The sequence below is a fragment of the Narcine bancroftii genome, chromosome 4, assembly GCF_036971445.1.
Source record: "Narcine bancroftii isolate sNarBan1 chromosome 4, sNarBan1.hap1, whole genome shotgun sequence".
In the NCBI taxonomy this organism is placed as follows: Eukaryota; Metazoa; Chordata; class Chondrichthyes; order Torpediniformes; family Narcinidae; genus Narcine; species Narcine bancroftii.
Genome location: NC_091472.1, coordinates 194760163 through 194786387, shown reverse-complemented (window position 1 = coordinate 194786387; position 26225 = coordinate 194760163). Strand labels below are relative to the sequence as shown.

The following is a 26225-nucleotide window of genomic DNA, read 5'->3' as shown; positions in this document are numbered from 1 at the left end:
GACTGTCTAGTGATTATTTTAAATTTAAGATCTATGTTTTATCTTTCTTGATTCAGGTGGGGTTCAGAAGGTTTACCCCCTGATGAGCTCTCTGTACAGAATGGCATTCTCACAACACAGGCCAGTCGCTTCCCTTTGTGCATCGATCCTCAACAACAGGCCTTAAACTGGATCAAGAGGAAAGAAGCAAAGACCAATTTGAAGGTAAAGATATGCTTTCACAGCCAACACATACCAACCTTGAGATATCCTTGGCACCTGTGTCTTACTATGAGTTGTTGCAGTATCTTTCAGTCTGGTTATTCAGCCTCCACTGAGTACGACAGGTGCTGATTAATCATATATACCTGTACAAAGTCATCCACTTTGTCACTTCATTAATATTGTCCCTTCCGTGGCCCAAGCTCTCCTGGGTGCTGTCCCAGTATCAGATCAGATTAATCAGATACTATTTATTGTCATGTAATGAAACACAAATGTCATATTGAATAAAATTGTCTTTATTCTGCCATAAGGCAGACAAAGATTCGCGATTAGTGTTGCCCGACATCCCTTACAGTCAGAGAAAGAAAAGCAAAAGAGAGTCCCCCCAGAGTCACTGAATGTGTTGATTCGCCTCCAGTGCTCCCGCAGCCTCTGCAGCCACACAAGACTCCAGTTCAGTTCAAACCATCAGCAACGTGAGCCCAGATCTAAACTTTTAACGCTATGAGGAAGACTTCAGCACCCATGGCCCTTCGGGAGTCTTTCTTGGCCTCTAGAATCCCGGTTCCAATATTAGGTTCTTATGAGCCAATCTCCAGCAGCCCACAGCCTGGTGTGACTCCTTTGATCTTCAGTCGTCAACAACCCACAGCCTGTATGGGTTCCTTGTCCACAAGTTGCCGTTTCTGTGTGTGTGTGTGTGTGTGTGTGTGTGTGTGTGTGTGTGTGTGTGTGTGTGTGTGTGTGTGTGTGTGTGTGTGTGTGTGTGTGTGTGTGTGTGTGTGTGTGTGTGTGTGTGAGTGTGTGTGTGTGTGTGTGTGTGTCCCCTTCATCCGCTGAGCCCCTTCTTGGTCCAGAATCATTAAAGATTTACAACACAGAAGACTGTACTGATTGAAAAAAGGACTTTCCAGATGAATGCCATCTTCCCCCACTGGGTCTGATAATCTGTAGCTCACAGCTCTTCCCATTTACAAGGGTTTCTGTCTCCACACCCTTTAAGGCTCTATACCAGACTCTGACACCCTCAGGGTATGAAAACATTTCTTTATCTCTCCTCTTATACCTATTACTTTGAATCTGTGGCTCCCTGCTTTTGACTCTCCCTCATAATTTTATACATTTCTATTCTCATCCCCTCCCCACCATCTGCCTGATCCTGAAGATAATAACCATAACCAATCCAACCATTCCTCAGCTGGCTGCAGAACTTAAAGCTGAGGACAAACCTCTGATATTTATAATTAAAACACAGCCTCTTGATCCTGTATATCACAGCCAAAAATGGAAAGCACCACTTAAGACAGTTTACTATCAATATCTGTTACATTTGCAGATCTGTGGACATACACTCCAAAGCCTTGCAGTTTATTGTGTATTTTTTTGGTGATACTGCACCTTCCTCAACACAGCATCTCACAAATCTCCATTTAAATTCCATCCACCACATTTCTACCTAGTTGACCAGTCTACAACTTTCCTCCTCATTCTCAAACACACTGCCAGTTTCGGTATCATATACGACTATAATGCCACAATACACAGGAGCAGAAATACACTATTCAGCCCATTGAGACTGCTCCGCCATTTAATCATAAGCTGATTCATTTTCCCACAAAGCCCCACTGCCCGGCCTTCTCTCCTTAACCTTTGATGCCCTGGCTAATCAAGAACCTATCAATCTCTGCTTTAATTATGCCCAATGACTTGGCCTCCACAACCGCCTGTGGCAACAACTTCCACAGATTTATCATCCTCTGGCTAATGAAATTCATCTGTTCTAAGCAGTTACCCTTCAATCCATAAGTTGGGCCCTCATGTCCTAAACTTTCCCACCATGGGAAACAAGTATAAATTGTAAACATTTATTATAAAATTCAAGGATCCATGTATCATGCTTTGTGGAATCCCTTCCAGTCACAGAAACACTATCTCTGCCAATATTGATCAAGACTATCTAAAGACGGGGTGCTGGTGGTCTTAAGAATCAGAAAGTTGGATAAATTGTTATGGGCTGACCAAATGATATTGACCGGATATTGTGTGAAGTCGATGCAACAATTGCTGGGGACCCAGCAGAGATTTTTCTATCTATCTTGGCCATGGGTGAGGTATTGAAACATGGTTAATGTAAAAACATATAAATGCTGGAGGAATTCAACAGGTCTCACTGAGTCCATCGGAGATAAAGATATATAATTAACGTTTCGGGTCAAAGCCCTTTGTCAACGCATGAGCAGAGAGTAGGAAGGTGTCTGATTAAAAGGTTGGGGGAAGGAGAGATGGGGCATGGTGTGGTGATACAACCACAACCTGGCCACGCTCCCACCAGCCTACTGTAGGGGGCAACCACTGTACCTGCTGGTAGGCATCCTGGGAGGCTGGCCCCACCTGGGCGCCTGTTAATCACTGACCTCCCGGGTCAGTTGGTCACCTGGAGCCATCAGAGGACAGTCGGGCACACATGGAACCATCAAGATATGACAACTGGTGTGTACAGAGTTTAAGTCGATTAAAGCCTGTAGTACAGTCTTTTCTCGTGTTTTGTGTTTGCTTGCTGCACCACAGTGCATCACAATTTAATCGACTTAAAATTTAAAGACCATGGAGAAGTTCCTCACCATTGAGAGGCTAGATATCAACACCTGGATGCCCTGGCCCACTTTGAAATATGGAAGTATCTGCGACCATTACCAGCAGAACCACGATGCCAACCTGGAGAGATTTCTCTGGACAGCTGAGGAGGTGAACCTCACTTACAACAAAGAGAAGTGCGAGTTCAGCATCACCCGCCTCACCATCCTGGGGTACATTGTGAAACATGGTATCTTTGATCCTGACCCCAAACACATGCAGCTCTTAATGGAACTTCTCCTCCGTCACCAAGTCTCTTTTAATAAAAATAAGAAGAACAAAAATACCCAACAAAATAAAATAAACAACCCAACAAGAAAACCAGAAGAGATAGAGGTAAAGGACACAGATCCTGGAGTGGACTCAGAAGAAGAGGAGGGAGACCACAGAGAAATGGAAGATGAAGGGAAGGGCAAGTACATGGATATATATTTTTTTAAAGAATATATGGAAACAGTAAAAGAATGGCAGTCACAATTCAGTGAAATAAAAAGAAGAATAAAAAGTACAGAAGAAAAAGTGAATAGATTAGAGATGATCATGACAGATATAGGAAAAAGAGTAGACAAGGTGGAAGAATGAGAAACAGCCATAGAAATGGAAGTAGATGACTTAAAAAGGAAATTAGAAGAATCTGATAAAAATGTTAAAGAAACACATGAGCTGTTAGCTCAGAAGATAGATATAATGGAAAATTATAATAGAAGAAACAATATAAAGATAGTGGGCCTTAAGGAAGATGAAGAAGGCAAAAATATAAAAGAATTTATAAAAGAATGGATCCCCAGGGTCCTGGGAAGACCAGAATTACAGGAAGAAATGGAAATAGAAAGGGCACACAGAACATTAGCCCCTAAACCACAACCACAACAAAAACCAAGATCCATTCTAGTAAAATTCCTAAGATACAACAAGAGAAAATATATTGGAGAAGGTAATGAAAAAAATAAGAGAAGACAAAAAACCACTGGAATACAAGGGTCAAAAATTTTTTTTCTATCCAGATATAAGTTTTGAACTCCTGAAGAAGAGGAAGGAGTTCAATGCAGCAAAAACGACCCTATGGAATAAAGGTTATAAATTTATGTTAAAATACCCAGCGGTACTTAAAATAGTTATCCCGGAGCAGCAAAGGAAACTATTCTCGGATCCGGAAGAAGCATGAAAATTTGCAGAACAACTATAAAACAGACAGAGAGATGAAGAGATGTAACAAGAACAAAAATGACAACAAACTATATATATATATATATATATATATATATAAAAATAGAGTATAAGTAAGAACTAAGAAGGGAAAGAAAGGGAGAAAGGAAGTAAGGAGGGAATTAAGAGAGTGACCTTTGCTATATATGAACATTAAAATCTTTTCTGGGGGGGCTGGGTGGGGAAGAATTACAGTCACTGCGAAATCAGTTGACGCTTGCGAGCAGATTCGTAAATCCAAATGGAGAGGGGAGATGTGGTTGCCCGACAAGGGACAAAAGGGCAACTCAGAAAGAGGAGGGACTATTGGGGTTAAATGAATTTTAGATATGAGAATTGTGGAAATATTTTATGTTTTAGAAATGTTGTCTTATAATGTGTTCAAAAAAAGAAAGCTGAAATGGATAAGAAGGGAAGGTGGTGATGAGGAAACGGAAAGGAAAGCTAAACAAAGTATGAAATGACTATGTTGAACTATATGACTTTAAATATTAATGGAATACATAACCAAATCAAAAGGAAGAAACTGTTAAATTTACTGAAAAAAGAAAAAATTGATATAGCATTCATACAAGAAACACATCTACTGAAGAGGAACACAAGAAATTAAAGAGAGATTGGATAGGACATGTAACAGCAGCATCATATAATTCAAAGGGCAGAGGAGTAGCTATATTAATCAATAAAAATGTACCAATCAAAATAGAAGAGGAAATAATAGATCCAGCAGGGAGATATGTAATGATAAAATGTCAGATATATTCAGAATTTTGGAATTTACTCAATGTATACTCACCTAATGAAGAAGAACATAAATTTATGCAAGATATCTTTTTGAAGATAGCAGATACAAGGGAACATACTAATAGGAGGGGATTTTAACCTTAATTTGGACTTAAACATGGATAAAACTGGAAAAAAAATTAAGTAACCAAATTTATAATTAAATTGATGCAAGAAATGCAACTTTTGGATATATGGAGGAAACAACACCCAAAGGAAAAGGAATATTCATATTATTCGGGTAGACACAAAACATACTCAAGGATAGACCTATTCCTATTATCAGCTCACATTCAAGTGAGAGTTAGGAAAACGGAATATAAAGCTAGACTATTATCAGACCACTCACCCCTGTTATTGGCAATAGAGCTAGAGGACATCCCACCAAGAATGTATTTCTTTTCTTTGGCTTGGCTTCGCGGATGAAGATTTATGGAGGGGGTAAAAAGTCCACGTCAGCTGCAGGCTCGTTTGTGGCTGACAAGTCCGATGCGGGACAGGCAGACACGATTGCAGCGGTTGCAGGGGAAAATTGGTTGGTTGGGGTTGGGTGTTGGGTTTTTCCTCCTTTGCCTTTTGTCAGTGAGGTGGGCTCTGCGGTCTTCTTCAAAGGAGGTTGCTGGAGATTAAACTCCATGCTACTTAAAAGACAGGATTTTAGAGAATTTATTGAACGACAAATTAAAATATACTTTGAAATAAATACGGAATCAGTGAAAGATAAGTTTGTACTATGGGACGCAATGAAAGCGTTCATCAGAGGGCAAATAATATGTAACTAAGATGAAGAAGGACTACAATCGGGAAACAGAACAGTTGGAAAGGGAAATAACAAATATAGAAAAAGAATTAGCAATAAAAGAAGATACAACTAAAAGAAGAGAATTGGCAGACAAAAAAATAAAATATGAAACACTACAAACATATAAGGTGGAGAAGAACATAATGAAGACAAAACAGAAATATTATGAGCTAGGAGAAAAAACACACAAAATTCTAGTGTGGCAGTTAAAGACAGAACAAACGAAAAGAATGATATTGGCATTAAGGAAAAAGGACAAACAAATTACATATAATCCAACGGAGATCAATGAAAACTTCAGGGAATTCTACGAGCAACTATATCAAACTGAAAATGAAGGGAAAGAAGACAAAATAGATAAATTTTTAACTAAAATTGAACTACCGAAATTACAAACAGAGGAGCAAAATAAATTAATAAAACCATTTGAAATAGAAGAAGTACAGGAGATATTTAAAAAACTACCGAACAATAAAACACCAGGAGAGGATGGATTCCCAATAGAATTCTATCAAACATTTAAAGACTTATTAATTCCTTCCTTCCTGGAAGTAATCAACCAGATTGATAAAACACAAAACATACCAGATTCATGCAAAACAGCAATAATTACAGTAATACCAAAGACGGGGAAAGATCCACTAGCACCAGCGTCATATAGACCAATATCTCTACTTAACACAGATTATAAGATAATAGCTAAACTATTAGCAAACAGATTGGCCGACTATGTACCAAAAATAGTAAATCTAGACCAAACTGGATTTATTAAAAAAAGACGAACAACGGAAAATATCTGTAAATTTATTAACTTAATTCATGCAGTAGAAGGAAATAAAACTCCAACAGTTGCGGTTGCTTTAGACGCAAGAGAAGGCCTTGACAGAGTAGAATGGAATTATTTATTCAAAGTACTACATAAATTCAGCCTGCCAGGGACATATATTAATTGGATTAAAGCATTATATAAGGGGCCATTGGCGTAAGTGACAGTAAATGGATATATATCAAAACAATTTAACTTAAGCAGATCAACAAGGCAGGGATGTCCACTATCTCCCTCACTGTTCGCGTTAGCTATAGAACCACTAGCAGAACTGATAAGTACAGAAAATAAAATAAGAGGGATAAAATAAAAGAGAAGGAATATAAAATCAGTCTATTTGCAGATGACGTTATAATATACTGAACAGAACCAGAAATATCAATAAAAGAATTACATAGGAAATTGAAGGAATATGGAGAAGTATCGGGGTACAAGATCAACGCAAATAAAAGTGAAGCAATCCCAATGAATAATGCGGATTTCACAAAGTTTAAGAAAGAATCACCATTTAGATGGCAAACACAAGCAATGCGATACCTAGGTATACAACTAAATAAAAATCTCGGCCATCTATATAAACTAAATTATCATCCATTAATGAAAAAATTACAAGACGACTTAGAGCATTGGAAAAACTTACCACTAACACTGATAGGAAGGATAAACTGTATTAAAATGAACATTTTCCCAAGGATACAATACCTATTTCAGTCATTACCAATTCATCTAACAGAGAAATTTTTCAAGGAGTTAAAGAAAATAATAAGGAAATTCTTATGGAAAGGGGGGAAACTGAGGATAGCACTAGATAAATTAACAGAATGGTACAAACAAGGAGGCTTACAACTACCAAACTTTAAGAATTATTATAGAGCCGCACAATTAAGATACCTATCAGATTTTTATCAAACAAGGGAAAAACCAGATTGGACCAGATTAGAACTAGATAAAATAGGGGAGAAGATACCTGAACATATACTATATAAATGGGATGAAAAATTGGTGCAACGTAGGAATTCACCGGTATTGCATCATCTGCTCAAAATTTGGAAGAAGATTCATGTAGAAAAGAATAAGACAAATTACCAACTACCAAAACTAATAGTGACGCAAAATCAACTAATCCCTTTCACAATAGATAACCTTTCCTTTAGAGAATGGGAGAGAAAAGGGATCAAAAGAATAGAAAATTGTTTTTCGGGAAATAAATTACTATCCTTTGAACAAATGAAGGATAAATATAATATAACTCACGATACAATGTTTGCATTCCACCAACTGAAAACCTACTTGAAGGACAAATTGGGAAACAGTCTGAGGTTACCAGAAGGAAGCAAATGGTAAACCTAAACAAAAATGGGAACAAGATCTAAACATAAAGATAAAGAATGAAACATAGGAGAAGCTATGCTCCAGAACTATGAGAAATACAATAAACACGAGGTTACGCATGATACAATATAACTGGATACACAGGCTATACATCACACCTCAAAAGTTAAATAAATGGGACCCAACAGTATCAGACAGATATTTTCGCTGTAAAAAGGAAATGGGAACAACAATTCATGCAATTTGGACATGTGAGAAAGTGGAAACATTTTGGGAAGATCTAAACCAGATATTAAATAAAATCACAAAAAGCAATATACCAAAAAACCCAGAGATCTTCCTCCTAAGTAATATAAGAAATAAAGAATTTGGACTCGATTTGGATGGAGCACAAAAAAGATTTGTTATGATACCCCTAGCTGTAGCAAAAAAATGTATTATGTCAACCTGGAAATTAGAAGACAACTTGAGAATACAACAATGGTACATAGAAATGAATAAATGTATTCCATTAGAAAAAATAACATATAATTTAAGAAATAACATCACAATATTCGAACAAATATGGGAGCCATACATGAAATACAATAGAGAAATCCTACCATGGACTTCCACCACCTAAAATGACAGAAGGAGAAGATAACGAAAAGAACTGACTCAGTAAAATTTCTTGTTTATTTTTATTAAGTGACAACATTGTTTAACGGGTTTAATGTATCTTATAGATTGAACTTCAAATAAATGGGAAAGGGGGTAAGGGAGGGAGGGAGGGAAGGGGGGAAAAGGGGGAGAAAATGACACTGTATATATTCAAGAAAAAAAATGTCTGTATGTATCTTGGTCAATATGGTTTATAGTGTGAAAAATAAAAAAAATTTAAAAAAAAAAGGTTTTGCTGAGCAGACTAACATAAGTCTCTGCTGAGTTTCTATTTTTTATTCTTAGACTTTTTATTAGTGCCAAGATAATGCAGCAAGATTGGTGGAGTGCTCATCTTGTGAGATGTGGTATCACCCTAATAGCTACATCTGCATGAGGTTCATCGAATTGCAGCTCCTTATATACCATGTTAGGGAACTAGAACTTTAGCTAGATGACCTTCAGTTTGTTCAGGAGAATGAGGAGGTCATGGTTGAGAGCTGCAGGGAGGTGATCACACTGAGGCTGCAAAAGGCAGGTAGCTCAGTGACTGTCAGGAGAGAAAAGGCAAAAGTAAGTTGGCAGGTAGTGCATGGTACCCCTGTGGCTATTCCCCTCATAATAAGTATTCTGCTTTTGACACTGATGGGGGGAATAACCTACATGAAGAAATCTGTAGTGACTGGTCTCTGACACTGAGCCTGGTCCAGTGGTTCAAAAGGAAAGATGAGAGAAAAGGAGAGTAGGAAGGTGAGGGAAGATGAGGTGGTGATTTCTGATAAAAGGTGCAGTCAAATTCTTAGAGAGAGAATATATAGGATTGGAAGATGTAGAATCTCTGTGGATAGAGTTAAGAAAATGCAAGGGTAGAAAGATCCTGATGGGGGTGGGGGGTTATATACAGACCTCCAAACAGTAGCCAGATGGCGTACAAATTACAGAAAAAAGCATACAGAAAGGGCAATGTTACGAATGTCATGAGGGATTTCATTAAACAGGTTGGTACTGAATCCCAAGAAAAAGAACTTGTAGAAAGCCTGTGAGACTACTCTTTATCCAATTCTGGATTGGGTACTGTGTAATGAACCAGATTTGAGCTTCAGGTAGAGCAACCCTTAGGATGCTGTGATCATAATAGAATAGAATTCATCTTAAAATCTGATATATCAGTAGACTAGTGGAATCAAGCAGACTACAGAGATAATGAGAGAGGAGCTGGCCAAAGTTGAATGTAAGCAAACACTAGCAGAGATGGTAGTCGACCAGCAATGGCTGAAGTTTCTGAAGACACTGGAGAAATCATCCCAAGGATGAAGAAATGTTCGAAGGGGAGAATGAGTCAACCGTGGTTGACAAGGGAAGTCAAAGGCAGAATAAAAGTAAAATATATACAATATAGCAAAAAATTAGTGGTAACCTAAGGATTGGGATGCTTTTAAAAGCCATTAGAAGGTTTAAAAAGTAATAAGGAGAGAAAAGATGAAAAGAGAAAAGAAAAGATGAAATACAAAGGTAAGGTAGCTGATAACATAAAGAGGGTGCTGAGGAAGTTTAAAAAGTCAGAAGAAGAAGATGGGCTCCACCCCAGGGTTCTTAAAGAGGTAACTGAGGAGATTCACTGGATTCTGGAGTGATTCCAGAGAAATGGAAGGCTGCAAATGTCACTCTGCTGTTTAAAAAGGGGAGACAAAAGACAATAAATTATAGGGCAGCTAGTCTGGTGTTAGAATGTTAGAATACCTGTATATTATCAAGAATGTTTGGCCTGGAAGTCAGCCTGAAGAAAACTGAGGTCCTCCACCAGCCAGCCCCCCACCATGACTACGAGCCCCCCCACATCTCCATCAGGCACACAAAACTCAAAACGGTCAACCAGTTTACCTATCTCGGCTGCACCATTTCATCGGATGCAAAGATCGACAACGAGATAGACAACAGACTCGCCAAGGCAAATAGCTCCTTTGGAAGAAGACACAAAAGAATCTGGAAAAACAACCAACTGAAAAACCTCACAAAGATTAGCGTATACAGAGCCGTTGTCATACCCACACTCCTGTTCGGCTCTGAATCATGGGTCCTTTACTGGCATCACCTATGGCTCCTAGAACGCTTCCACCAGCATTGTCTCTGCTCCATCCTCAACATTCATTGGAGCGACTTCATCTCCAACATCGAAGTACTCGAGATGGCAGAAGCCGACAGCATCGAATCCACGCTGCTGAAGATCAAACTGCGCTGGGTAGTTCACGTCTCCAGAATGGAGCACCATCGCCTTCCCAAGATTGTGTTATATGGCGAGCTCTCCACTGGCCACCGAGACAGAGGTGCACCAAAGAAGAGGTACAAGGACTGCCTAAAGAAAGCTCTTGGTGCCTGCCACATTGACCATCGCCAGTGGGCTGATATCGCCTCAAGCAACCTCCTTTGAAGAAGACCGCAGAGCCCACCTCACTGACAAAAGACAAAGGAGGAAAAACCCAACACCCAACCCCAACCAACCAATTTTTCCTTGCAACCGCTGCAACCGTGTCTGCCTGCCCTGCATCGGACTTGTCAGCCACAAACGAGCCTGCAGCTGACGTGGACATTACCTCTCCATAAATCTTCGTCCGTGAAGCCAAGCCAAAGATAAAGATCAAGGATGAGGTTTCAGGGCACTTCGAGGCATATGGTAAAACAGCCAAAAGTCAGCATGGTTTCCTGAAGAGGAAATCTTCTTTGATAAACTTATTGGAAATCTTCAAGGAAGTAACAGGAAGATCAAAAGAGAGTCAATTGTTTACTTTGATTTTCAGAAGGCCAAGGTGCCACACTTGACGGTGGTAAGCAAGGAAGAAAGGCATACTATTTCCTAAATCAGCAACAATCAGAAATCAGAGGTACAGAGGGATTTGGGAGTCCTTGTGCATGATTCTCTAAAGGTTATCTTGTAGGTAGAGTTGGTGGAAAGGAAAGAAAATGCAATGTTCACATTCATTTCAAGAGGGATAGAATATAAAAGCAGAAATGTAATGTTGAGGCTTTATAAGACATTGGTCAGACTCCACTTGGAGTATTATGAGCAGTTTTGGGCTTCTTATCTAAGGAAGGGTGTGTTGTCATTAAAGAGGGTACAGAGGAGATTCGCGAGAATGGTCCTTGGAATTCAAGTGTTATCATTTGATGAATCTGGGTTTGTAGTTGCTGGATTTAGAAGAATGAAGGAGGAATCTAATTGAAACCTATTGAATACTGAAATATACTGGATTTCTCTGATTTTATAGAAATAAATTGTGTGATCTTTTTCAGGTCTCATCGTTTAATGATCCTGATTTCTTGAAGCAATTGGAGATGGCTATCAAGTATGGATTCCCCTTCCTTTTCCAAGATGTGGATGAATACATCGATCCAGTGATTGATAATGTCCTAGAAAAGAACATTGAAGGACAACAAGGACGTTATTACATTAAGCTTGGTGACAAGGAAGTTGACTATGATCCTAACTTCAAAATGTACCTCAACACCAAACTCGCGAACCCCAAGTACCAACCTGGAGTTTTTGGAAAATCTATGGTGATAAACTACACTGGTAATTCATAATCTACTTAGGATCACCTCAAAATTTCTGCTCCATGTCAAACATCTCTCACCTGGAGGAACAGGAATACTTGCTCCTTCATCAGGCTTTCAATCTTTTCAGGGCAATTACTTATTTAAAGAATACTGTGGATGTTGGCAGTGCTGGTGAGACAGGCATGTTTGGCTCTCATTGTTGCCCATGAGAAGGTGATAGTATGTTATTGTCGTCCTGGTTTTGAAGGTGCTTTCACAGTGGTATTTAATAGGGATTTCTAGCGGCAATGGTTCATGGCTGAGTCACAAAAACGTGATTTGGAGGTGACAGTATATCCATGATATCTCTATTCCAGCTGTTAATTGTGATAGTCTTTGTGTGCCTGTAATCCACAAGAATGAATGATTCAGATGCATTAAATTTTATCATGTGGACAGTTGGCAGAGATAGGAAGAACAAAGTCCTCATCAGTCATCAAACACTCATTTAAAGTGTTTTATGGCAGGGAAACTGACCATATTCCCAACTTGTCCATGCCAACCAAAGCTAGTTCTATATTTGCATATTTGGTCCAATCATTCTTAACCTTTCCAATCCATATATCTGAATGCCATTTAAATATTGCAATTGTACCTATCTCTACTGCTTATTCTGAAGGCTTGTTCTATGTACCCACCAGCCTTTGTATAAAAAAAGGTGCCCCTCAGGTTCCTTTTAAATCTTTCCCCTCTCACAAACTTGTGCGCTCTAATTTTGGGCTCCCTTCTCCTGGGTAAGCGATTGTGACCATTTACCTTATATATTCCCCTCATGATTTTATAGAACCATAGAAAACTGCATTAGGTTCTTCAGCCAATTTGATCTGTGCCAAACTATTTTTCCTCCTAGTTCCATAGCCTTCCATACTCCTCTCATCATGTACCCTCCAAATTTCTCTTAAATCTTGAAATAGAACCCACATCCTCCATCTCTCAGCCAGCCATTCATTCCACAGTCTCACCACTCTCTGAGTAAAGAGATTTCAATGTTCCCCTTAAACATTTCACCTCTCATCCTTAAACATGTGCTTTCATTCTTGTCTCATCAACCTCAGTGGAAAATGCCTGCTATCTATACCCCTCATAAATTTGTTTTCCTCATTCTCCGATGCTCCCAACACTGATCACTGAGGCACACCACTAGTCAGAGAATTAATCATCTACAGCCACTCTCTGGCTTCTCTTGCAAAGCTAATGTCTAATTTAATTTACTACCTCATCTTGGATACCAAGTGACTGAACCTTCTTGACTAACCTCCCATGTGGGATCTCTAAAAATTTCTACCTCAGCCTCCAATGCTCCATGGAAAAAAAGCCCAAACTATTGAGCCTCTCCTTATAACACAAGCCTTTCAGTCTTGGTAACATCCTTGTGAATCTTTTCTGCACCCTTTTCAGCTTAATGGCATCTTTCTATAGCTGGATAACTAGTACTGCACACAGTATTCCAGGTATGACCTCACCAACCTACTGAGCAGTTTTAACCTGATGTCTCAACATTCCTATTCTTAAAGGCCTAACCACAATACCACCATTGTCTTTTTTAACCTCCCTGTCTACCTGTGGGGCCACTTTTGAGAACTACGTCCTTGTATTCATGTCTCTCTAAGGCCCCAACATTTACTGCCTGACTTAACCAACCAAAATATAATATATCGCACTTGTTACTTGTCCAAGTTAAATTCCATTTACTAATTTACTATTCCTTGGCACATTTTCCCAGTTGATTGAGACCCTGTTGTAATCTCAGATATCCATGCTTATTACATTTTCAAACAAGTTGTTGCTGCAGATGAAAACAACAGTGGACCCAGCACCAATGTCTGCAGCACGCCATTGGTCAAAGGCCTCCAATCTGAATTACAATTTTCCACTACCTCCCACTGACTCATACATGGAGCATCTGTGTGAGCTCATGCAGTCACAAGGAGCATTTGCCAACTATACAGGGAGCACTGGAGGTCAGAATAGAGCCTGAATCATGAACTCAACTAACTGTGCCACTCTAACATACTGAAAGACCATAAGAAATAGGAGTAGAAACAGGCTATTCAGCCCATCAACTCATGATCAGCCATTCAATCATGAACTGATACATTTTCCCATTAAGCCCCACTGCTCGGCCTTCTCCCCATAGCCTTTGATTCCCTGGCTAATCAAGAACCTTATCAATCTCTGCCTCCTTTTTATTTAATCTTTGTATTGGTTTTAATACATGGCAAAATACATGACTACATATATTAATAATAATAAAGTATGTTAATATTAAATTACAAGTATCAAGCAATAATAAGTTACAAGTATCAAGCAATAATAAACATGGTACATATGAACCCATGTTATAAATTGGAAACAAAGTAAAAGAAAAAATAACATATATTCTTAAAATAATCTAATAATCTAACCCCCCACCCTATGAGGGTTGCTGGCCAAGTTAAGGAGTCCGCTACTAATAATAACTATGGGGTCATGAAATAAAAAGATAATTAATCTATGTTTTGAAAGTAATTGAGTAAAGGACCCCAAAGAGAAAGAAAGTTAAGATCCATTGCAGTAGTAGAACACCTTTTTTTCTAAAGAAAGACATGACATCACATCCAACAACCATTGAGTATGAGTGGGAGGGAGAGCATCTTGCCCTTCTAGCAATGAGGGAGGTAAAAGCCACTACATGAGATCTTGAAAAAGTCAATATTAAATCCATTGGATTTAAATATTGCAATAAAAGGGCTAGAAGTTAAGATAATATTAAGAACTAACGATAAGGTGCAAAATATCCATGGCCAGAAATTAAATAGAGAAGGACTTAGCCAAAACAACATACCTTCCTCAGTTATGCATTTATCACATTTATAGGAAATATTAGGTTAAAATTTAGCTATCTGAACATTGGAAAAGTCTCCTTGATGGACTACTTTAAATTGAATTAGTGAGTACCTAGCACCAAGAAAAGATGAGTGAACGCGTTTCAAAAAGTAGTTTTGGCAAACGGTTGTTGAAAGTCCTGTTCCCATAATTTCTTAATTCAATCTCTGCCTTAAATACACCCACTTCTCCTTATTGTTTGGAAACATTCTTACTGTGTTTTTGCAGAAAACTGAGCCCTATTTAGTTTTTGCAGTTTTTGGTGATGTGTTGGTTTATTAGGAATTGAGGCCGAGTCTGATTTTATTTCTACAGTGACATTAAGTGGCTTGGAAGACCAGTTACTGAGTGTTATTGTGGCATTTGAGCGGAAAGAACTTGAGGAGCAAAGGGAGCGGTTGATCAAAGAAACCAGTGAGAACAAGAAGCTCCTAAAGGATCTAGAGGATTCTCTTCTACGTGAACTGGCAACTTCCACTGGGAATATGCTGGATAATGTTGAACTTGTGGAAACTCTGGAAGAGACCAAGACTAAAGCTACTGAGGTAAATTAATTACACCTAGCTCATGCATAATTTTGTTCAGGTTCTTTGTTCCTTCACCTGCCCTTGCCTATTGAAGCATTGGATATCCAGAAGCTCCCTTGAGAAAAATTCCTTGAACTAGAAGGAAAGAAGACAAATTGGGTTACTATTAATTAAAATGGGCAGCTCTTTTCTCGGACCTGAAAATAATTTTTCTTGTTGAAGGATGAAAGGTGTCAATAGATGAAGGATGAGAGGAGACTTTTAATAGAGTTATGCAAGATTGAGAGGAATAGGGTGGACAGTCAGTACCTTTTTCTCAGGATGACAAAAGAAAATAGAGGACAGCCTTTTAAGGTGACTGCAGGAAAGTTTATGGGAGAAGTCAGAGGTACATTTTTAACACAGAGAAATAATGCATTTCCAGGGATTGTGGTGGAAGCTGGAATATTAGGGACATTTAAAAGACATTTAAAAAGGCACATGGATTCAAGAAAACTAGTATAGGTGTATGGTAGGGAAGGGTTAGATTGTTGTGGTATAGGTTTATATTGTAGGGCACAAAATCATAGGCCAAAGGGTGACCCATGTGTGGTAACATTCTATGTACTGTGCATTTTAAATGTTGTCCAAGGAACACTGAGCTAAAAAAATATTTATCCAGTTTCCACAAAGGCATTCTGTGATATTGGAAATATGTGATTAGGCAAGAAACAGTTTTTAAGAATCATTCAGATAATGGAAAAACAAAAATTAAATACTGCTGGTTGTTTCTCAAAATTTTGAGAACATTTGAGGAAATAATTTAATGTTGCGCCATCCAGAAAATGAACAGAAATTTCAATAAATCCATAAATGTGCAAAAGGATTTGAGGTACATTCGGGATGTAGAGTTTCAGGCAGTGAATCAGATGAAAATTGGCATTGCTTCATCTATACGTACATCATTGTGTCTGACAATGGTTGAGACAATACTGTTCCAACTAAGTTCACCAAGTCAACAAGGCAATATATACAATAAACATTTAAGGAAGTGTCACATTTGGCTCATCATGACTGAGCCATTTTTAAATAGAACTGTCCAAACTAATCCCATCTTTCAATGCTGCCCCTGCAGGTCACAAGTCTGAAGCACATATCTAAGCATTGTTTAAAAGGCAATTGCCCCATTGCTTTCTCCTTAACTCTCCCCTTATTTTTCCACTAATTTCTCTAGATCTATGCTCACTTAGTAGTTGATCCATAGAACTATAGACCTTTACAGCACAGAAACAAGTCCTTCAGTCCTTCTAGTATTACAAGCTCCTGTTTTAGTAAAATGGGATTATCACTGTAAGGGATAGTATAGACAGGAGGAAATTAATGGGCACAGTTAACATTTAAGATTTCACACAAGCCCCATCACAAGTCACAGTCCAGCGACAATTCGATACATTGGGAGAACTGAGGGTAGGTTTGTCCAAGTCTGTTCTAGATTCGATACATTTGCAAAGACATTGTGATTTTGCAAGGGAGAACCATGCTGACTGCTGAAGAGAAAACAGCTTTTTGAAGCACCTCTTGTGTCTGGCCATTTTTGTGGAATACAGAGCAAAGCATGCTCTATGAATGATTGGGCCTTTTCAGTGCCAGGAGGGTCTTATGAGAAGCAAAGTGCTTTATTTTGAGTGTGACTAACAGTGCAGGTAATTTGGAGACCAGTCTTGGAAGCTTTGTGGAGGTCGCCCAGTTTAAGTCTCGCCAACAAATGGACCAGGACCACAGCTCATGTGGATGGACATTTCTTCAAAGGTAACACAAGGAGAATTCGTGAGTTGGTGAGTCTTCCCATCAGTTCATCATAAATTCTGGGCATAAAATTTCAAAGGCCTACACTTCAACACTGAATATGAAAGACTGAACTTTGAAGAAATTTTCAAGATTTTGGCACACACACACACACACACACACACACACACACACACACACACACACACACACACACACACACACACACACACACACACACACACACACACACACACACACACACACCTGCACATATTTGGGGATAGATTTAGTGTTAAAGATAGTTTAAAAGTTAAGACTATAATGTAAGAGTTAGTTATTATAAGCTGAAGAAAAAGAAATTAGTGTTTTAAAGTTAAACACTGTCTGCTTCATTATCTGTTGCTGCTCATTACGTGCAGTTCATGACAAAATTGGGTTTTGCTGGGATTTTACCACATTTGGAGTTAATTGAAGATTAACCAAATTGGGGAGCTTGTATGTGCTACAGAAGGCAGCACAGAATTTGGAGCTTTCTAATCAATAAAAATTCGATTGGGTGGTTGAATTCCTTTTGCAAGCTAATTCAGAGGTTTGGCAGCAATGGATATTGAACAACTTTTGGAGTCACCATCTCCTACAGAGTTGCAGAAAGCAAAAAAGGATGATTTAGGTTAGGGTTAAGGGTTAGGTTAACCCAATAATTGCTCAACAGATGGGACTTGCTGAAAAAAATTATCCCTGAGAAAGGTGGAGATAAAGGAAATTATATTAAGGAAATATGTAGAAGAGGGAAAGTTTGAAGAGGCAGAGGTAGAGAACTTTCCTAAGAGTAAACCCATTAAGCAGCAGCTGGTGTTGGAAAGGGTTGAGTTAAAAAAATGGAGGCAGAGATAAGAAGAATGTGAATGGAGTTAGAGGAAAAGAGAGGCGAAGGCGGTATGAGGCAGAGGAGATAGAGACAGAGGAGGTTCAAGGCAGAGCTGAGACAAAGCAGAGTTCTAATCTCTAGTCTAATTGAGAAGTTTATAGCCATTAGAGAGGTAAGGTTAGTTCCTCTATTTGATAAAAGTAAAATTGATAAATACTTTCAGCATTTTGAAAAGGTAGTTGAAAGGTCAAAATGGTCACAAGATCAATGGTCCCTCATGTTACAAAGTGTAATTGAAGGGAAAGCACAACAGGCTTACTCAGCCCTTACTACAGAACAAGCTGGTAATTTGAGTTGGTAAAGAAAAAGAAAGCTGTGATTAAAGCTTACGAATTGGTTCCTGAAGTTTACAGACAAAAATTCAGGACTTTGAGGAGATAATTGAATCAATCTTATTTGGATGTTGCATATGAAAAAGCGGCATGCTTTGACTGATGCTGCACATCAAAAGAAATAAAGAATGATTACAACAGATTAAGAGAACTGATGTTAGTGTAAGAAATCAAAATATGTGTTCTTAATGATATAAAATCATACTTAGATGAAAGAGAAGTAGGAATTTGGCAAGAATCTTCTAAGTAAGCTGATGAGTATGCTCTGACCCGCAGGTTAAGTTTATAGCCAATAAGACCTTTCAAAAGGTTAATGTGGTTCATCCCAGTAAATTTGAAAATAAATCAGGAAATAATGTGAGAATTGAAGATGAAAGGAAGCATGAAAATGAAAAAACCTTCAGGTCCCCATTGGCATTATTGTCGAACACCTGGTCATGTGATGGCAAATTATTATAAGAAGAAAAAGGCAGAATTGGATGCTGTATTCGAAAAGATGAGAGACCCTGGGAACAAAGAAAGTTTCACATCTGCTGACAACATTAGGGATGAGGTTAAATATTTTGAGTTAATGGGCTTGGTTTCAGTAAAGGAAGGGGCACCATAAGTGCCAGTGAACATACTTTGAGATAACAGTCACTTCTGTTGAACAATGTTTTGGAGTTTGGTGGTGTGACCGCCACAGGTGAAATAAATTTAATCTGAGGTTTGAGAGGTGAAATGGAGCTGGTATCTTTTCGTAGGATATTGTTGAAGTCATAAATAATTAATGGAATGGTTACTATTAGGATTCGAGAGAGTTTACCAAAAGATGAAGATTCATTGATTTTTGGGAATTTTTGACTTGGCAGAAGGTTAAGTGGATCCAGTGGTGAAATTGACAGAGAAGCCGGTAGATGAAGACAGATTTTGAAATCTGTCTGGCCTGTGCAATGACTCAGGCAATGGCAATGAAACTTGATAAGGAAGATTAAATTATTGATAAGGCTGAACAGTTTTTAGATTGTATGGATTTGTCAGAAACTTTTCTTGTAGACCAGGATATTAATTTTGAACCTGAAAGTAAGGATTTTTCTTCATTATGAAAAAATTGATAGGAAAACGGAAAACAGATACTGATCTTGCCGAGGTGAGAAATAAGGTTTTATCTGAGGAGGAAATTGAGAAAGTGCCAGTTGGATATTATTTTAAAGATGGTGTGCTTATGAGAAAGTGGAGACAAAATGATATACCTGCTAATGAGGAATGGGCAGTTATTCATCAGGTTGTAGTTCCTAAAGCATATAGGAATGAAATTTTAAACATGGCCCGAGCACACCCTTGGGTGGGCATTTTGGAGTAAAGAAGACTGTAGATAAAATAACAAGACACCTTTATTGGCGTAGTTTAAGGAGGGGCATTGTGACTTTTTGCAGGATGTGTCACATTTGTCAGATTGTGGGTAAACCTAATCAAGGCCGCCAAAGACACCATTACAACCTATATATGTTCATGAAGAACCATTTTCTAGAGTTATTGTGGATTGTGTTTGTCCATTGCTTAAGACAAAAGCTGGAAATCAGTAATTGTTAACTGTTATGTATGCAGCTTCCAGGATTTCAGAAGCTATTCCACTTAGGAACATAAAAGCTAAATCCATAACCAAAGTGTTGCTTAAATTATTTTGGGATTGCCTAAGGAAATTCAATCAGATCAAGGAAATAATTTTATGTAAGGACTTTTCCAACAAATTATTTATAAATTGGGAGTTAAACAAATGACCTCATCTGCATATTATCCTGAAACTTAAGGAGCCTTGGAGAGATTTTATTCAACTCTCAAGATCATGATGAGGACCTATTGCTGTGATAATGAGAAGGATTGGGATGAAGGTGTCCATTTGCTTTTGATTGCAGTAAGAGAGTCTGTACAGGAATCATTAGACTTCAATCCTTTTGAGCTGGTGTTTAGTCATCAAGTTAGAGGACCTTTAATGTTGTTGAAAGAACAGTGGGTTGATGAGGATGTGCAGTTGAAATTGTTGATTATGTTTCAAAGTTTGATTGCTGGAAAAAAAAATGTGTAAGGTAGCTGAAAAAAATTTAAAAATGGCTCAAGATAAAATGGAAGTTTGAAATGACAGAAAAGCTGGACAGAAAAGTTTTAAACCAGGAGATGAAGTGTTAATTCTGCTCTCTACAATGTCTAATTATCAGGAGGAGTCACGTGATGGAGTAGTGGCTGGTTGAGTAGAACCAGCCCTCTCCAGAGAAAAGGAAAAAAAAGTTTGAAAAAACAGAGCTCAATAAATATAAAATACAGGAAAAGAAAGATAAAGTTACAAAGAAGAGCCAGGAGATGGCACCCAAAAAAGAGAAAGTAAGAATAACAGAGAAAAGGGAAGAAGGAAAATCACCAGAAAAAAAAAAGAAGGCCTTACCTGCACATCAGAACAGGGAGCCACCATGGAGAGGAGCAGCCAATCTCCAAAGTTGGTAAGTCCCAGGAGGAGCGGTGTCCTCCCGACCGGCGGACTTCAGAAATGGCTCTCGGAGCCAACCAAAGGTGTGCAACTGCGCATGCGTGAGCAGTGCGTAAGCAAAAGAAAAGGTGAATTTCGGCGGGAGGGGGACTCAGCTGAGGAGCGGTCAGCTTCTGAGCGACCAGCTGAGATATGCCTAGCATTGGAGCGTTTGACTGGGGGAAGCACACAAGAAAAAAGAACAGAAAAGTGGTGAGAAAGGGAACAAGGGGCTGGAAGAGGGTGAACAGCAATGGGACGACCGACGACAGGACAACCTGCAGCAGGATGCCCAGCAGCAGGTCTCTCTGCAGCAGAAGGCCCAGCGCGGGTCGCCCTGCAGCAGGAGGCCCAGGAGCGGGTCGCCCTGCAGCAGGAGGCCCAGGAGCAGGTCGCCCTGCAGCAGGAGGCCCAGGAGCGGGTCGCCCTGCAGCAGGAGGCCCAGCAACAGGTCGACCTGCAGCAGGAGACCCAGCAGCAGGAGACACAGCAGCTGGAGGCTCATCAAGGACACAGAAGCAGCTCATCAGAGAGAGATGAAGATACACAGATACAGAGAAGAGAAGAAGACACAGACATAGATACAGACACAGAAGAAGAGGAGGAAGAAGACCAAGATCTTCACATGAAAGAAGAAGGTAAAATAGAAAGACAAAATTTAGATAAAGCCTTTTTTGAAGAACAAACGAGGTCATTAAAAGAATGGCTATCATTAGAATTTAGTTCAATCAAAAGAAAAATGAAAAGAGCTGAAGATAAAATGTAAAGCTTAGAGTTGGTCATGACTGAAAGGGAAAAGAGTAGAAAATGTGGAGGAATGAGAAGTTGCTGTAGAAATGGAGATAGATGATTTAAGAGGGAAGTTGGAAGATAGCGAAAAAATAATTAAGGAGACACAAGATTTATTGTTACAAAAAATTGACGTATTGGAAAACTACAGTAGGTGAAACAACATAAAAATAGTGGGCCTGAAAAAGGCGAAGAAGGGTCAGATATGAAGGAATTTATAAAAGGATGGATCCCGAAGGTGCTATGAATGACAGATTTACATGAAGAAATAGAAAGGGCACATAGAGCACTAGTATCGAAACTGCCACCACATCAAAAACCAAGATCCATATTGGTAAAACTTCTAAGATATAGACAAGAGAGAACATTCTGGAGCAGGCAAGGAATAAAGTTAGAGAAGACAATAGGCCGTTGGAATATAAGGGACAAAAAATATTTTTTTACCCGGACATAAGTTTTGAACTTTTAAAGAAGAATTCAATACGGTGAAAACAATCTTATGGAAAAAAGGTTATAACTTTATATTAAGACATCCAGCAGTACTCAAAGTATTTATCCCTGGGGAACAGAATAGGCTGTTCTCAGAGCCAAAGAAAGCCAAAGAATTTGCTGAATATTTGCAGGACAGGAGAAGAGAGGAGGAGGAGTGACAAGAAGGAAGACTGGCAAGAAATTATACAAAAATATGTAATAATATAAAGTAAAGATCATGTATATATAAAGATTTAAAGATGGATAAGAGAAGGGAAAGGAGGGGAAGAAGAGAAAAAAAGAGAGCTTTGTTATATGTATAGGAAAATAGTGTTCTCTGGAGGGGGAGGAAAACGGTCACTGCAAAATCAGTTGACGCTTACGAGTAAGTTCGTAAACCAAATGGAAAGGGGTGTTGTGGTTGCCCGACAAGGGACAAGGAGCAACCCAAGGACGGGGGGCTCATTTGGGGTTAAAGGGTTATTGGTTGTGGGGATTGCTGGGGTATTTCATGTTTTAAGTGTGTTGTCATATATTGAGATTAAAAAGGAAAACTTAAACAGTAATGGAAAAAAGGAGGTGGAGGTGGTGAGGAGGCAGAAAAGAAGTAAAAACAAAGATATAAGATGGCCATGTTGAATTATATGACTATAAACCAACAAGGTCGGGTCAGATACAGCAATGAGCTCTCTGAACCCTTCTCCATTAACAATGGCGTGAAGCAAGGCTTTGTTCTCGCACCAACCCTCTTTTCAATCTTCTTCAGCATGATGCTGAACCAAGCCATGAAAGACCCCAACAATGAAGACGCTGTTTACATCCGGTACCGCACGGATGGCAGTCTCTTCAATCTGAGGCGCCTGCAAGCTCACACCAAGACACAAGAGAAACTTGTCCGTGAACTACTCTTTGCAGATGATGCCGCTTTAGTTGCCCATTCAGAGCCAGCTCTTCAGCGCTTGACGTCCTGCTTTGCGGAAACTGCCAAAATGTTTGGCCTGGAAGTCAGCCTGAAGAAAACTGAGGTCCTCCATCAGCCAGCTCCCCACCATGACTACCAGCCCCCCCACATCTCCATCGGGCACACAAAACTCAAAACGGTCAACCAGTTTACCTATCTCGGCTGCACCATTTCATCAGATGCAAGGATCGACAATGAGATAGTCAACAGACTCGCCAAGGCAAATAGCGCCTTTGGAAGACTACACAAAAGAGTCTGGAAAAACAACCAACTGAAAAACCTCACAAAGATAAGCGTATACAGAGCCGTTGTCATACCCACACTCCTGTTCGGCTCCGAATCATGGGTCCTCTACCGGCACCACCTACGGCTCCTAGAACGCTTCCACCAGCGTTGTCTCCGCTCCATCCTCAACATCCATTGGAGCGCTTACACCCCTAACGTTGAAGTACTCGAGATGGCAGAGGTCGACAGCATCGAGTCCACGCTGCTGAAGATCCAGCTGCGCTGGATGGGTCACGTCTCCAGAATGGAGGACCATCGCCTTCCCAAGATCCTGTTATATGGCGAGCTCTCCACTGGCCACCGTGACAGAGGTGCACCAAAGAAAAGGTACAAGGACTGCCTAAAGAAATCTCTTGGTGCCTGCCACATTGACCACCGCCAGTGGGCTGATAACGCCTCAAACCGTGTATCTTGGCGCCTCACAGTTTGGCGGGCAGCAACCTCCTTTGAAGAAGACCGCAGAGCCCACCTCACTGACAAAAGGCAAAGGAGGAAAAACCCAACACCCAACCCCAACCAACCAATTTTCCCTTGCAACCGCTGCAATCGTGTCTGCCTGTCCCGCATCAGACTTGTCAGCCACAAACGAGCCTGCAGCTGACGTGGACTTTTTACCCCCTCCATAAATCTTCGTCCGCGAAGCCAAGCCAAAGAAGCATTAATGCAATACATAACCAAATTAAAAGGAAGAGCTACAGACTGAAAATACAGCAATGGTACATAGAAATTAATAAGTGTATTCCATTGGAAAAAATCACATATAATTTAAAAGACAAAGTTACATTGTTCGAAAAAATCTGGGAACCATATATGGAATATAACAGAAAGAGCCAGCCTTGGACCTCCACCACCTAAAATGATAAGAAGATAAATACGATCAGATTTAATGTATATAAGTAGATGACACGTCTTTTCCTTTTGTATAAAGATGTTGTTTTATTGTATTTTATATGTTCAATATTACTAGTTTTGGACGGGGGTGGGAAGGGGGGGAGGAAGGGATTGGGAAAATAGAGAAAATGTCACTGTGTATATTTAAAGAGATGCATCTGTAAATATTTTGGTTGATAGTTCATAGTGCGATAAAGAATTACAAAAAAAATGTCCAATTATCTTAGAGCAAGATTTTCTGGGTGCAATGAGATAATATTTCAGGTGAGTGAAGTTGGCTGGATGGTTGGCTCTTCACTCGATTGATATTTTGAAGAAGAATGAGAAGTTTGTTTGGACCACTGTTTGATAGACTGAAGGACACCACTAGTCACAGGCCTCCATGAGCCTGTGCTTAGGTCACTTGATTTTGAGAGGCCATTTGCTTTGGTAGTTGACAGTGGGGATGCAGTCAGTGCAGGGAGATGGCTATGATGGTGTTGAGAATCCAATGACTTGTGTGTCTGGGAGGTTCAGTGAACACTCAGGGAGTTGTTCTACTATTGCAAAGTGATTGTTGTCTCGCCATTTTCTGTGTTTTTGGTTCCGCTGTGTTTAATAAATTGAGGTAAATGTTTCATCAGTGAATAACATTGGAACAATTGGTCTAGAAATTGTTCAAATTGGCAACGACATCTAGTGTTAAAACTAAGAAGTGCAATGTACATACATTGCAATTTATTGGTAGAGACTGTTTTAACAGGCCATATACCATTTTATTTTTAAAATTCACTCTGGACCACTTAAAAATGGGTAAATGGCCGCAGTTGGTCGGGGGATCATAGTTTGGCCACCCGTGCTCTCGGGAATAAAATATGTAGCTCAGTTCCTCAAGTCCTGGAAACATCCTAGTAAATGTTTGAACTCATTCAATCTTATTGATATCTTTCCTGTAGTTAGGTGATCAAAACTGCACACAATACTCCAAATTTGACCTCACCAATGTCTTATCCAATTTTTCACAACATGCCAACTCATACACTCAATACTTTGATTTATAAAGGATAATGTGCCAAAAGCTCCCTTTACAACCCATCTACCCATAATGGCACTTTCAGGGAATTATGTATCTGCACTCCCAGTTCCTACTGTTCTGCTGCACTCCTCAGTCCCCTACCGTTGACCATGTACGCCTTGCCTTGGTTTGTTCTCCCAAAGTACAACACCTCACCCTTGTCTGCATTAAATTCCATCTGCCATTTTGCAGCCCATTTTTCCAGCTGGTCCAGATCCCTCTGCAAGCTTTGAAAACCTTCTTCACTGTCCACACATCTCCAATCTTTGTGTCATCTGCAAACTTGTTGAACCAATTTACCACATTATCATCCAGATTGTTGATATAAATGTTAAACAATAATGGACCCAGCATCGATCCTTGAGGCACATCACTAGTCACAGGCCTCCAGTCAAAGAGGTGATCATCCACTACCATTCTCTGGCTTCACCCACAAAGCCAATATCGAAACCAGTTTACTATCTCACAATGAATACCAAGTGACTGAATCTTCCTGACTAACCTCCCATGTGGGATCTTTTCAAAAGCCTTACTAAAATCCATGTAGACAACATCCACAGCCTTTGCTTCATCAATTTTCCGGGTAACCTCCTCAAAAACCCCTATCAGTTTGGTTAAACATGACCTATCATGCACAAAGTCATATTGACTATTCCTAAGAGCTCCTTGACTATCTAAATGCTTGTACCAAGACAATAAATACTTTTTAAAATATTTTTATTGAGTTTAACATATATGCATACATAAAAAAGACGATTACATAGTGATTCATTTGTATGAAAAAATGAATGCAAAAGGAAATGTATAAAACTACATCAATAGTAACTTGTAGCACCTC

The 26225-nt window shown here is 39.4% G+C and overlaps 1 protein-coding gene across 3 annotated transcripts in view; it reads left to right on the top strand.

The window, feature by feature from the left end:
• The window catches only part of dnah10 (dynein axonemal heavy chain 10), a 677292-nt gene that overhangs the window by 519218 nt on the left and 131849 nt on the right, over nt 1-26225 (top strand). For all 3 annotated transcript variants that reach the window (XM_069933473.1, XM_069933472.1, XM_069933474.1), the window contains 3 exons: nt 57-204; nt 11715-11994; nt 15198-15427. In XM_069933473.1, coding sequence (XP_069789574.1) covers nt 57-204; nt 11715-11994; nt 15198-15427 — 658 coding nt within the window. The remainder of the gene's footprint in view (nt 1-56; nt 205-11714; nt 11995-15197; nt 15428-26225) is intronic.